The sequence below is a fragment of the Hemicordylus capensis genome, chromosome 14 (genome assembly GCF_027244095.1).
Source record: "Hemicordylus capensis ecotype Gifberg chromosome 14, rHemCap1.1.pri, whole genome shotgun sequence".
Lineage (NCBI taxonomy): Eukaryota > Metazoa > Chordata > Lepidosauria > Squamata > Cordylidae > Hemicordylus > Hemicordylus capensis.
This window is the reverse complement of record NC_069670.1, coordinates 2060786-2073647: the sequence shown is the minus strand read 5'-3', so window position 1 is coordinate 2073647 and position 12862 is coordinate 2060786. Positions and strand designations below refer to the sequence as shown.

At 49.6% G+C, this 12862-nt stretch overlaps 1 protein-coding gene across 4 annotated transcripts in view; it reads left to right on the top strand.

Annotated features, from left to right (window-relative positions):
• Nucleotides 1–2251: 2251 nt before the first annotated feature.
• The window catches only part of PRUNE1 (prune exopolyphosphatase 1), a 33208-nt gene continuing 22597 nt past the window's right edge, over nt 2252–12862 (top strand). The window contains exons 1-2 of one of the 4 annotated variants that reach the window (XM_053278292.1): nt 2252–2672; nt 12600–12710. In XM_053278292.1, the coding sequence (XP_053134267.1) occupies nt 2424–2672; nt 12600–12710 (360 nt within the window). In that variant the 5' untranslated portion in view covers nt 2252–2423. The remainder of the gene's footprint in view (nt 2673–12599; nt 12711–12862) is intronic. The other 3 variants (XM_053278289.1, XM_053278288.1, XM_053278291.1) reach the window with 3 other exon arrangements.

Below are 12862 nucleotides of genomic sequence, written 5' to 3'. Positions count from 1 at the left end.
CCAAAGTTCAAAAACATCGATGCTTTTTCTATCTGGCTTCTTCAAAGATACTGATACAGAACACAAAACAATAGAATACCTAATAGATGTAAAGGTATATTGGGATATCAATAATAACAGAAGAGGTAAAGAAGTATCACAGATCAGAATGCTGCAACAGACAGATGACTGAACAATGTAGAAAAACAATGAGTAACACAGTTATCGGAATGTGGAAACATCTTATGCAATAGGGAACAAAGTGAGTGTTGGCAAAAGGATGATTGATTATTCTGTACTTGCATTTTTGGATTTTAAATTGTTACATTATTATTCCGTAACCTTTATTTCAAGACTGTATTTGAAAGCATTTGAAGATCGAGAGATACAGTTCTAGCTGAGGAAGCATTTGGAAGCTTGCATAAGCACTATACATAATTTGTATATTTCCACATTCTGATAACTGTGTCATTACCCATTGTTTGTAACATTGTTCAGCGCTGTCTGTCTGTCTGTGTCTGTCTGTTTTGGCATTCTGATAACTGTGTTATCCCCCATTGGGTTACTTTACATTGTACCCTCATTCTTTACTTGTTTATATATTTTGTTATCACTGATATCACAATATACCTTTACATCTACTAGGTATTTCATTGTTTTGTCTTGCTTGTAGAAGGTTCCAAGTTTCCTCCCTAGCAGCATCTCCAAGATAGGACAAGATTTTTTTATTGAACCAACAAACTACCTACCCTATCTCCAAGATAGGGCTGAGAGAGACTCCTGCCTGCAACCTTGGAGAAGCCACTGCCAGTCTGTGAAGACAATACTGAGCTAGATGGACCAATGGTCTGACTCAGTATAGGGCAGCTTCCTATGTGGTGGAGAGTGGGTCTTGTGGTAGAAAGCATGACTTATCCCCTTAGCTAAGCAAGGTCAGCCTTGGTTGCATATGAATGGGAGACTAGAGCACTAGAAGAGATTCCCTTTAAGGGATGGAGCTGCTCTGGGAAGAGCATCTAAGTTTCAAATTCCCTCCCTGGCAGCATCTCCAAGCTAGGACATGATTTTTTTGATTTTTTTAAAAATAGGACAAGATTTTTTTATTGAACCAACAAACTACCAAAGCATACAGTATGTTACCAAAGCACAATTATATACAAAGTGGTTGTTTGCACATCATAGATCTACAAAGATTTACAAACAAGGATTTGGTAACCCACATGCAGCATCTAAAGTACATGCAGCCAGTACTGTAACTTGGAGGGGTGGGGGAGATTACATGGTGTAGTGGTTAGAGTGCTGGACTAGCACCGGGGAGACACAAGTTCCAATCCCCCTTCAGCCATGAAACTAGCTGGGTGACTCTGGGCCAGTCACTTCTCTCTCAGCCTGACCTACTTCACAGGGTTGTTGTGAAAGAGAAACTCAAGTATGCAGTCCAGCGCTCTGGGCTCCTTGGAGGAAGAGTGGGATATAAATGTGAAAATAATAATAATGATAATAATAATCTCCAAGCTAGGGCTGGGAGAGCCTCCTGCCTGCCACCTTGGAGAAGCCGCTGCCAGTCTGGGCAGACAATCCTGAGCTAGAGAAGGGATTCTCGACGTTGGGTCCGCAGATGTTATTGGACTTCAACTCCCATAATCCCCAGCCCCAGTGGCCTTTGGTTGGGAATTATGGGAGTTGAAGTCCAATAACATCTGGGGACCCAACGTAGAAGGACCCAGGGGGTCTGACTCAGGATAGGGGCCTTCCTGGGTTCCTATGTGTCTGTTTGAAAGCAGTCAGGGATGGGGAGCGGGGGAATCCTGGGAGCTGTAGTCCAAAGGCAGCTGGTGGTGGGTGGGAGGTGGTGCAGTCAGGGATGGGGAGCGGGGGATCCTGGGAGCTGTAGTCCAAAGGCAGCTGGTGGTGGGTGGGAGGTGGTGCAGTCAGGGATGGGGAGCGGGGGATCCTGGGAGCTGTAGTCCAAAGGCAGCTGGTGGTGGGTGGGAGGTGGTGCAGTCAGGGATGGGGAGCGGGGGATCCTGGGAGCTGTAGTCCAAAGGCAGCTGGTGGTGGGTGGGAGGTGGTGCAGTCAGGGATGGGGAGCGGGGGATCCTGGGAGCTGTAGTCCAAAGGCAGCTGGTGGTGGGTGGGAGGTGGTGCAGTCAGGGATGGGGAGCGGGGGATCCTGGGAGCTGTAGTCCAAAGGCAGCTGGTGGTGGGTGGGAGGTGGTGCAGTCAGGGATGGGGAGCGGGGGATCCTGGGAGCTGTAGTCCAAAGGCAGCAGGTGGTGGGTGGGAGGAGGTGGTGGTGCCACCGCCCTGCGCTGGGGGGGGGGGGGGGCTCCGCAGCGGCAGCCGCCTCCTCATGTCACAATGCAGCCGGGCCGGGCCAGAGGCCGCCCCCCTCAGTCGCCCAGACGGCGCACGGGCCAGGCCGGGCCGGGCCCCCCGCCTCGATGGGAGCGGTGCCCAGCAGCAGCAGCAGCGCCAACGGCCGCCGCCCCGGCCCAGGCCCGCCTCCGCCCTCCTCCTCCGCGCCTCGGAATGGCCGCCGGGCTGCTGCGGAGGAGGAGGCGGGCTCGGAGGGAGAGGCGGAGGCGGAGCGTCGTCAGGGCGGGGAGAGCCGCCGCCTCCTCAGCCGCAGCCCCGCCGCCTCGGCCGCCAGCATGGAGGGCTTCCTGGGAGGCTGCCGGGCCGCCCTTCAGGTAGCAGCAGCAGCAGCAGCCGCACTGGCCGGCCGGCGCCTGACGGAGCCAGGCGGGAGGGAGGGAGGGGGAGGAGGAGAAGGGGGCAGAGAGGAGGGGCCCAGCCCCACACCCAGCAGCAGGAGGAGGCGGAGGCGGCCTCTCCCTCGTTCAGGGGGCCCGTGAGTGCGCCCAGGGGTGGAGAGAGGCCGAGCCCTGCCTCTTCCCAGCGCCGCCCTCCTCCTCCTCCTGCTGCCACCCTGGCTCCATCTCCCCCCCTCAAATGCAGCCATCTCGCTCTGTATATACATTCCCTCTTCTCTCCTATAGACTCTCTCTCTCTCTCTCTCTCTCTCTCTGAGATATATTACATTTATATCTCGCTCTTCCTCTGAGGAGCTCATGCTCATTTTTACCCTCCCAACAACCCTGTGAGGTAGTTTAGGCTGAGAGACTGGCCCAGAGTCACCCAGTGAGTGTCCTGGTTGAAGGGGGATTTGAACTCGGGTCTTCCTGGTCCTAGTCCCAACACTAGGACCGACATATCTATCGATCGATCTATCGCCTCTCCCTCAGAGCTATACAAGGTTTTAGATGTTTAGCTATATTTATTTACAGGTCATATCAAATATAAATCTCTTTCCCCCTCTCAAATGTAATCTGTCTATAGTTCTGTCTCTGTATAAATTCCCTCTTCTCTCCCCCTCTCCACACTCACACGCTGTCTGTCTAGAAATATCCATCCAGCATGCATGCTCTCTATGTATGAAATGTCCATCCAGCATGCCACTGTGCGAAACAGGATGCTGGACTAGATGGGCTTCCTTGGGCCTGATCCAGCAGGGCTGTTCTTATGTTCTCTGTCTGTCTGTCTGTCTGAATTGCACACACCCACATATCTGTCCTGTCTCACAGTATTTATCTCTATCTGGCTATATTTATCTCTCTCTATATATAATTAGCTCACTCTCATACCTGTTTACAAAATATCTAAACTTTGTTTCCCTCTCTCCCTCTTGATTTGGCCTGTTTGTATTCCTCTGTTTATTTCTATATCATGGCTTCCTGCATTCTCTATCCGTATAAAACGCACACACCCATGTATCTGCTCTGTGTTACGCACACGTTGCCATATTATTCCTTTACACTCACACCCTGCCATACACAGATTTTATCTAATACGCACACGGTTTCCTTGCCTGATCATTAAGCTCAGTTGTCATTACCATCATCCAGTCAGGTGGTTGTTTACCATCCTAGCAAGAGCAAAGGCAGATGGTTGGCAATCCAGGTCCTAAAATTAGTTTTTAAATTTTCCAACAACCTAAAAAAAAAAAGGCAAAACAACAAAACATAATTAATTGGGCTGCAAATTGCTTGCTTACATCATCTGTTTTTGCTCCAAACACTAGCATTGGTCTCCTGGAGAAGACTTCTGTGTACCTTCAAAGCTTTCAGGGGTCTGGTCTCAGAAAGTATTGCTTTCTTTGTGCTGTGTTGCTTGTCCTGTGCAGACTGTGACACTTACGTCATTTTGCAAATAGGGAAACTGATTTGGAGCATCCAGGAGGTCCATTGTTTCATCCACTGGACACAGTGAGACTCGACACTCATGACTTGGGCACTCATGTTGTTAAATATGGAGAGCCAGCGTGGTGTAGTGGTTAGAATGCTGAACTAGGACCGGGGAGACCCGAGTTCAAATCCCCATTCACCCATAATACTAGCTGGGTGACTCTGGGCCAGTCACTTCTCTCTCCGCCTAGCCTACTTCACAGGGTTGTTGTGAAAGAGAAACTTAAGTATGTAGTACACCGCTCTGGGCTCCTTGGAGGAAAAGCGTGATATAAATATAATAATAATAATAATATATCAGCATGTAGAAGACATCCTGGAATCATAGTGGTCCAACCAATGACAAATGGAATCTTGCTAGGAAATTATTCCTTTAAAGAAAATATTCTCAAGGCTAGTTATTTCCCGCTGTTCTCAAATGGGTTATTTTGTCTGGATGTTGTCACTCTTCACAATGTATTTCCTTGCCGAAAGACAGTGTGAGATCATCATCTTCTCCTTCATACCACATTCTGCAAAGCAATGATGTGGAGTGAGTGATTATTTCACCCACACCGACTTGGAAACATTATTCCATTTCTAGGTCCTACTGGCACAGTGGGGAAGTCACTTGCCTAGGGAGCAGGAGGTTGCCGATTCAAATCCTCGCTGGTACGTTTCCCAGACTATGGGAAACACCTATATTGGGCAGCAGCGATGGAGGAAGATGCTGAAAGGCATCCTCTCATACTGCGCAGGAGGAGGCAATGGTCAACCCCTCCTGTATTCTACCAAAGACAAGCACAGGGCTCTGTGGTTGCCAGGAGTTGACACTGACTCGAAAGTACAACCTTACTCAAGTCATAAGCCCTATTCAGACATGTGCAAGTGGAGATGTCTGTACACCCCTACAGACATCTGTGTTTGTGTGAATACCTGTGTTCATGTTAAAAGCGACCCTGGCCCTTCAAATGCATGTAACCGATAAAAAAGGTCCTGTTGTTCCTGTGTTCAGCATAATATGTGAATAACTATACCTGTCTACATAGCTTGAACATGACATGTGAATCTTGAACATGACATGTGAATAGGGCTTCAGTTTGTGAAGATTAGAAATGTCAAACAAATTTGGGGGAGCGGGGAATATGAGTGATGGGACCAGTGTTCCCTTGTAACAGGGATTCCCAGATGTTGTTGACTACAACTCCCAGAATCCCTAGCCAGAGGCCACTGGAGATGCTGGGAGTTGTAGGCAACAGCATCTGGGAATCCCTGTCAAAGGGAACAGTGGATGAGACTGTTTTTACAACCCAAAATTGATAAGTTGGATTTTAAAAACATTTAATGAAGAAAAGGTGCTCATAAGATATATTCTTCTGGAATGGCACGGTGAAAGGATTTTTTAAAAGAGCAATTAAACACATTAATTCTGTCTTCAGGCCTTTGGAAAGTGATTACTGTAGATTTGGGGAGGGTAGGCCAATCAGTGGCTATTAGTCATGATAGCAGCTAGAGGCAGGGCTGCACAACTTCAGTCCACTTGCAGATGTTGAACTACAATCCCCATCATTCCTGGTTATTGACCACTGTAGCTGCAGTTCAAAAGACCAAGGTTGTGCAGCCCTGGCTAAATGGAACCTCCACCTTCAGGGGCAGTATATCATTGAATATCAGATGCCCAGAACAAAGGCTGGTGATTGGCTGGTTTGTTTGTGTTTCTTGGAAACATCTGGTTGGAAGCATCTGTTAGGGACGGGGTGCTTGACGGAATAGGCCTTTGGCCTGATCCAGCAGGGCTGCTGTTATGAAAGTCCGGAAACAGAAGCTGTTATTCAGAAATGCAGTGCAGACTGTTACTCAGAAGTAATGCAGATGATTACTCAGAAGGGTAAAAGAAAAAGCTGCCTTTGTTCTTCCATGGCAACCTGACAATGGGAACAGAATATTGGGGTTGCAATGCTCTTTGTGAGCCTCTTGACAATCCTTGTTTTCTTTGCAGGCACCCAAAATAACAACAATGGTGGTTGTTTTGGCCTTCTAGTTTGTGTCAGAAAACCCACCTGTGCTGGGCACATTGTCAAAACCTGTCGGCATCCGCTTGCTTGCAGGCTTTTTCTTCGTGTTTTGTGTGTGCTTTTTTTTAAAAAAAGAAATGATTGTGTGGTGACTGCTGTGAGGAGCACCGGCAGCTAGGGATGTGCCCGAGCTGGCATTCAGAAAGTTTGGCGGCGGCGGCGGTTGGTGTTTTTTTAACCTTTTAAGTAGCAGGGAGGGTTTCCCCTGCTGGCGCTGTTGTCAAAGCCACGGGCACAGCAGCCCCAGTCAACATCGTACCAGGAGTGGCCAGTGGCTGCAAGAAGGTACGCAGCAGGCCTGTGCCACTGGTTTGGGCACCTGTGCCAGTGGGGGGGATGTGACGGCGGGGGTGGGAGGGTGGTCCATCGAAGGACTGCCGCACCGGCTCTTGCACATCCCGACCGGCAGCCTCCTCGCCAGTAGGCAAAGCACTGCTCCAAGATTAGCAAAGGGCAGGAAATCAGCAGAGGCCTATATCAGCAAGCCTCTGCCCAGGGCCTAGATCTGCCCCTGGGTGGAGGGAGAGACATGGGAACAGACTGGGGCAAATGCAGCCATGAGGAGGCTGAAGGAGCCGTGAAGGAGGAGAGCTGGTCTTGGGGCGGCAAGCCTGAATTGCCCCCTTTGCGAAGCAGGGTCCACCCTGGTTTGCTTTTGAATGGGAGACGACATGTGTGAACACTGTAAGAGATTCCCCTTCAGGGGTGGAGCCCCTCTGGGAAGAGCACCTGCTTGGGTGCGTGCAGAAGGCTCCAAGTTCCCTCCCTGGCGATATCTCCAAGAGAGACTCCTGCCTGACACTCTGGAGAAGCCGCTGCCAGTCTGGGTAGACAATACTGAGCGAGGTGGACCCTGGGTCTGACTTGGTGTCGAGGCCGGTTCCTCGGTAGTGTCCATTCCAGTTGAGGACAAGGAGCCAGGGGGTTAAAGGGAAGTCTTCCCAGAGGTTTGAAAGAAGAGTGGGAGGGTAGCATCACAGAACTGTCCAATCAGGAGCTGCAGGCATAGTAAGAAAGCAGCAAGAGAGAAAAGGGTAGGAATGATGGAGAGGAGGAGACCGAGGAGGATTTGAGAGGCCGCTGTAGGCATGAGGGGCAGCAAGGGGAGGTGTTTTGTCCTGCCACCGTCTTCATTTGGAATTCTGTCCGGTGTGGGCACAGATCTTGAATGAGGCAAGGCCCACCCAGTGCAAATCCAGTCCCCCCACATGCCATGGATCATGGGCGGGATTTTGACCCCAGCAGGTGTGTCTTGTGCGGCTCCTGTTTGCCTCTGCAGTTAATGGCTCGCATTGATTTGCTGTGGAGATTTGCAAGAGGCAGCTTTCTGGGGAAGGGTGCTCTGCGTTTGCATGCTCTCCTCTCTGTCTTGTGGAAACGTAGCCTGAATTTACTGACAGCGCAGCGTTTTCCCTCTTACCTCAGCATTTTGAAACCCAAAGATGAGCATAATGTGGCCGGGATGAGCAGTCTTGTGTCCTCCTGACAGGTTGTGAATCAGAAGTCTCCTCTTCCTGACCCCCGTCAGGAGGCTTTTCATCATCACCCCCTGCAATTGCCGCCTCCGTTTCTGCTTCCATTTGCAGAAGTCGTTCTAAGCAAGGGTGGTACAGCTCCCTTTAAAAAGATCTGCCCTGGGGAAGTAGCTTTTTACGTGAGCAAGAAATCAGATTTGGAAAGCAAAAAGTCAGATTTGGACCCTCCCTGGGCAGTGTCTCCTGTTAGGCTAGCTTCTTGGAGTGTGCCATGTGGTAGTGGTGAGCCAGCGTGGTGTAGTGGTTAGAGTGCCGGACTAGGACCGGGGAAACCCGAGTTCCAATCCCCATTCAGCCTCATGAGACTTGCTGGGTGACTCTGGGCCAGTCACTTCTCTCTCAGCCTCACCTACTTCACAGGGTTGTTGTGAGGAGAAACCTGTAGTACACTGCTGTGTAGTACACCGCTCTGGCTCCTTGTAGGAAGAATGGAGCATAAATGTTGTTAATAATAATAATAATAATAATAATAAATAACCGTAGCTTCACACAGCAAGGTGTACATAAGCAAGGGTGGTTTTAAAATGGGTTTTAAAAAGCAGTTAAGGTTAAGGGCAGCATCTGTATTAAATCTCCAGGGCATTTTTCACACGGATTTTAGCTCGCATCTCTGGAATGGAGGCGGTTTCACACATTGGCCAGATAGATTTACCCCAAAGTCCCTGCGAGCCATCGGGGAGCACTTCACACACGGTTTTTCACTGTGTGTCAGAGTGTAACCTGATTTATATCCAGGGTAAAAAAAATCCACTTTTTGCATCATTTGGCAGAGGCAACTTCAAACTCACAGTAAACTCGCAGTAAAGTCTGCTGAGTGAAAAATGCCCTGAGGTGTCTGGGATCAAAACTACTGGACATGGTTGCATGGTTGAAAGAAATGGAATCGAATGGAATGTATCCATTATTATATCTAAACCAGATGTAACAAGAGAACCCCCCTAATTCCCTGGTAAGGCTAGTATGAGCCTTGGGATGGGGTGAGTTGGTGGGCATTTGGTAAGAGCGCTTACAGAATCTGCCTCTGCCGGATGCTGGGGTTTTGCTTTTCTAGAGTGGAGCTCAGAATGTTGGAATCTCTTTTTTCCTTTGGAGGCATATTCCTAGATTTTTGCTAGATCCATATGGGGCCTTTTCTTCTTCTTCCCCAGTCTGTCTTTTTCCAGTCATAAGCATAGTAAAAGTAAATGAAAATGAAAAGAAACATCTCCACAAGGCAGTATCTATCTCTGTATATAATTCTCCTAAACGTACTCATCGCTAATCCCATGTGTGGCAGCTCTCGTGAGAGCAGCTGCCTGGGGGATAGCAACAGGGAGACTATTATTATTTCTTGTTTACACAGTCAGACAGGTGTTATTGACTGGTTTGTTTTATCCAGACATCGAGTACTTCCCAAGGACCTGGGATGCCAGAATTTTATTGTCAATTGTTATAGATATCGTCGCAGAATATAGGCTGTTCCCAGTAAAGCTGCTTTTTGTAACTGGCTGATGGTGATTTCTGTGGCCCCGATGGTGTTGAGGTGCTCTTCAAGGTCTTTTGGAACTGCACCCAGGGCGCCAATGACCACTGGGATGATTTGGGTCTTTTTCTGCCACAGCCTTTCAATTTCAATCGGTAGATCTTTGTATTTGGTGATTTTTTCTATTTCTTTTTCTTCTATTCTGCTATCCCCTGGTATTGCTATGTCGATTATTTTGACTTGTTTTTCTTTCTTCTCGACTACAGTTATATCTGGTGTATTGTGTGGCAGATGTTTGTCTGTTTGTAGTCGGAAGTCCCATAATATTTTTACATCTTCATTTTCTTCAACTTTTTCAATTTTATGGTCCCACCCATTTTGGGTTACAGGAAGCTTGTATTTTTTGCAGATGTTCCAGTGTATCATCCCTGCTACTTTGTCATGCCTTTGTTTGTAGTCAGTCTGTTTGTAGTCATTCTTTTTACAACAGCTGATTAGGTGGTCCACTGTTTCATCTGCTTCTTTACAAAGGTGGCACTTGCTGTTGTTGATTTTTCAACTTTTGCTCTTATTGCATCTGTTCTTAGTGCCTGTTCTTGTGCAGCCAGTATTAAACCCTCTGTTTCTTTCTTCAAGTTGCCATTCTTAAGCCATTGCCAGGTCTTGGTGATGTCTGATTTTCCACTTATATTGTGCAAATATTGACCATGCAGGGGCTTATTTTTCCATTGTTCTGCTCGGTTCTTGACTTGTTCTTTCTTGTAGGCCTGCTTTGTTTCATTGGTGTTGAATAGTTTTGCGTTATTGACCATTTGAAGTGCATCTTCTTCACTGTCCTTGATATATTCTTCAAGGCCTCTTTTCTCCTCCTCTACTGTTTGATGGACTTGCTGCATTCCTCTTCCACCTGAGTGCACAGAGCGGTGTACTACATACTTAGGTTTCTCCTCACAACAACCCTGTGAAGTAGGCTAGGCTGAGAGAGAAGAGACTGGCCCAGAGTCACCCAGCAAGTCTCATGGCTGGATGGGGATTTGAACTCGGGTCTCCCCGGTCCTAGTCCGGCCCAGCGGCGGGCTGGCCCGGCAGGAACAGCAGGAGGTGGTGGCAGTTGGCCCGCTGCCAGGAGGAGGAAGTGGGCCAACCCAGCCTGGCCGGTGGGAACGGGAAGCAGCGACGGGCCAGCTTGGCCCGGCCGCTGGGAGGAGGAGGCAGCCCCTACTGGGAGTGGGCGGGAGGAGTTGGCAAGCTGGCTTTCTGGTGGGCCTGCAAGCCAGAAACCGTGGGGTGATGGGGAGAGGAAGCAGCCAGTCGGCCAGGAAGCCTGGCGTGTTGGGGGTGGGGGGCAATAAATGGTGGTGGGTGGGCCGGCTGGCGGCACCGATGCTCTGCGCCCGGCCCGTTTTTTTTAATACTTAGGTCTCCTTTTGACAATTGTGGCAAAAACCTGTTCCCAGCGTTACAAAATCTGGAAATCAAGCAGGGTAGACTTCAAGGAATACTGGGATGTGGAACAGTAACAGAGGGAGTTGCTCACCCCTAGGATTTATCTGAACTTTATTTTCTAAAGGGGTGGGGGTTTCCTCCCTTAACACCTCCAGCGGACATTCTCCGTACAACGGGCAACGTTATGAAAGTAAAGCTGGGCATTTCTCTTGTCCTTGGCCTCACAAGAACTCTGCCAGGCAGGCCGTCATAAAGCCTATTTTACAGATGAGGAAACCGAGGCTGTTAGTGTCCTGCCTGGGAAGCAATGAGGGAGAAACTCGAGAAGATGGGAGAGAGGTGGATACGGCCTGTAGCAAAACACTGGACTAATGTGTTTGCAGAGAGGCTGCGTCTTCTCTCCCCCTCCGGCCGCTTTCCCCAGCGACCACTAATGTGAGCTACTTTTGAAAGGGCTTCTGTTTCTCTCAGGCCCTTGAGTGCCTTTTAGCACAAATGGTTTCTGCCTATTGCTGTGTTTGATTCTCTCCCCCCCCCCCAATTATAATTCCCCCTTTGCCTTCCAGCCATCTGCTGTTTTGCCCTTTGCCGTGGGTCTGCTTCTGCAAAATCAGTTTATCTGGGGCTGACGCATCTATTGAGTACTTTGGCAAATGGGTCCTGACATTCTGCAGTCGCTGGGAAGCAACCGGGGCTGCCTCTTAGTGTGGCTGTGTGTACGAGAGCCAAGCCGGGGAGGGGGAAGCTTTTAGCCGCCTCCTAACTGGGCGGCAACATTGCCTTCAGCAGAAAAGCCTCGCCAGTCTAGCTCTCTGCTTCTCCACCAGATATTTTCTCCCAGATCGGTGTGAATTTGTGGCTGGCTGTTAAAGGCTCACCCTGTCGACTGACAGAGATGGGGCCATCGCTGAAGCATCTGCTTTGCATGCAGAGGGCCCCAGGGCAGGTTCAGTCGCCAGCAGCACCTCCAGGTAGAGAGCTGCAACCCTGCCTGCAACTTTGGCAAGCCACTGCCAGCCTGTGCAGACAATACTGAGCTGGGTGGACCGGCGGTCTGACTCGGTATAAGGCAGCTGCCTATGTTGCGCAACCAGTTTATACATTCATGTGGTACCATCTCCGATGAGGAGGAGGAAAGGACACCAAGCCACTGTGAGACAGGGACCAGAGTCCTCAGCTGACTTTCATAGGAACAGAGGAAGCTGCCATATACTGAGTCGGACCCTTGGTCCATGTAACTCAGTATTGTCTACACAGACTGGCAGCGGCTTCTCCAAGGTTGCAGGCAGGAATCTCTCTCAGCCCGATCTTGAAGATGCTGCCAGGGAGGGAACTTGGGACCTAGATGCTCTTCCCAGAGCAGCTCCATCCCCCTGAGGGGAAGATCTCACAGTGCTCACACTTCTAGTCTCCTCCCATTCATATGCAACCAGGACAGACCCTGCTTAGCTAAGTGGACAAGTCATGCTTGCTGCCACCAGACCAGCTCTCCTCTCTCCTGCCTCCTCTCCCCTCTGCTGCCTGGATGCAAGGTCCTCTGGGTAGGGACCCGGTGTGGTTCTGTAATGTTGGTAAAGCACAATGTGCATCACAGGCATAAGATAAATAAGTAAACTGTGTTATGATTTGCATCGTAAAGTTATGATTGTATAGTTTTTGTAGCCGTCATGGCGTCCACCCTCCCAACAATCCAGTGAGTGAGGATTTCTGTTGTGGAGGTGGGTAGAGACAGGAGCAAAAAAATAATAATAATGGTGCAACTTGACCCCCCCCCCGAGTTTTCATGGTCAGATCCGAAGCAGCCCTTCCAGATCTGAGACGGGCTCGACCTGGCCGGCGGCACTGAAACACAGCTTGCTTCCCGATTTTGTTGTAGGTTGCCAAGGGGGTTCCTTGTTGCCCCAGAATTCACAGATGCCCTCTTCCCCTGGAAATGGCGTTTCATCCGCAGAGCCACCACCCCATGGCGGCCTGGGGTTCTTTGGGTGTAAGTGAAGCGTCAACTGGCAGAGAGTTGCTTGTTTCCAGAATCAGCCCACCACAGGGAGGGCTCTCCCACTCTGAGTTTTCTCTTTCATACAGCTGCCCATGCGGCTTTCCCCAAGAGCAAGACTGGGAAAGCTGCCCTTGCCAAAATCC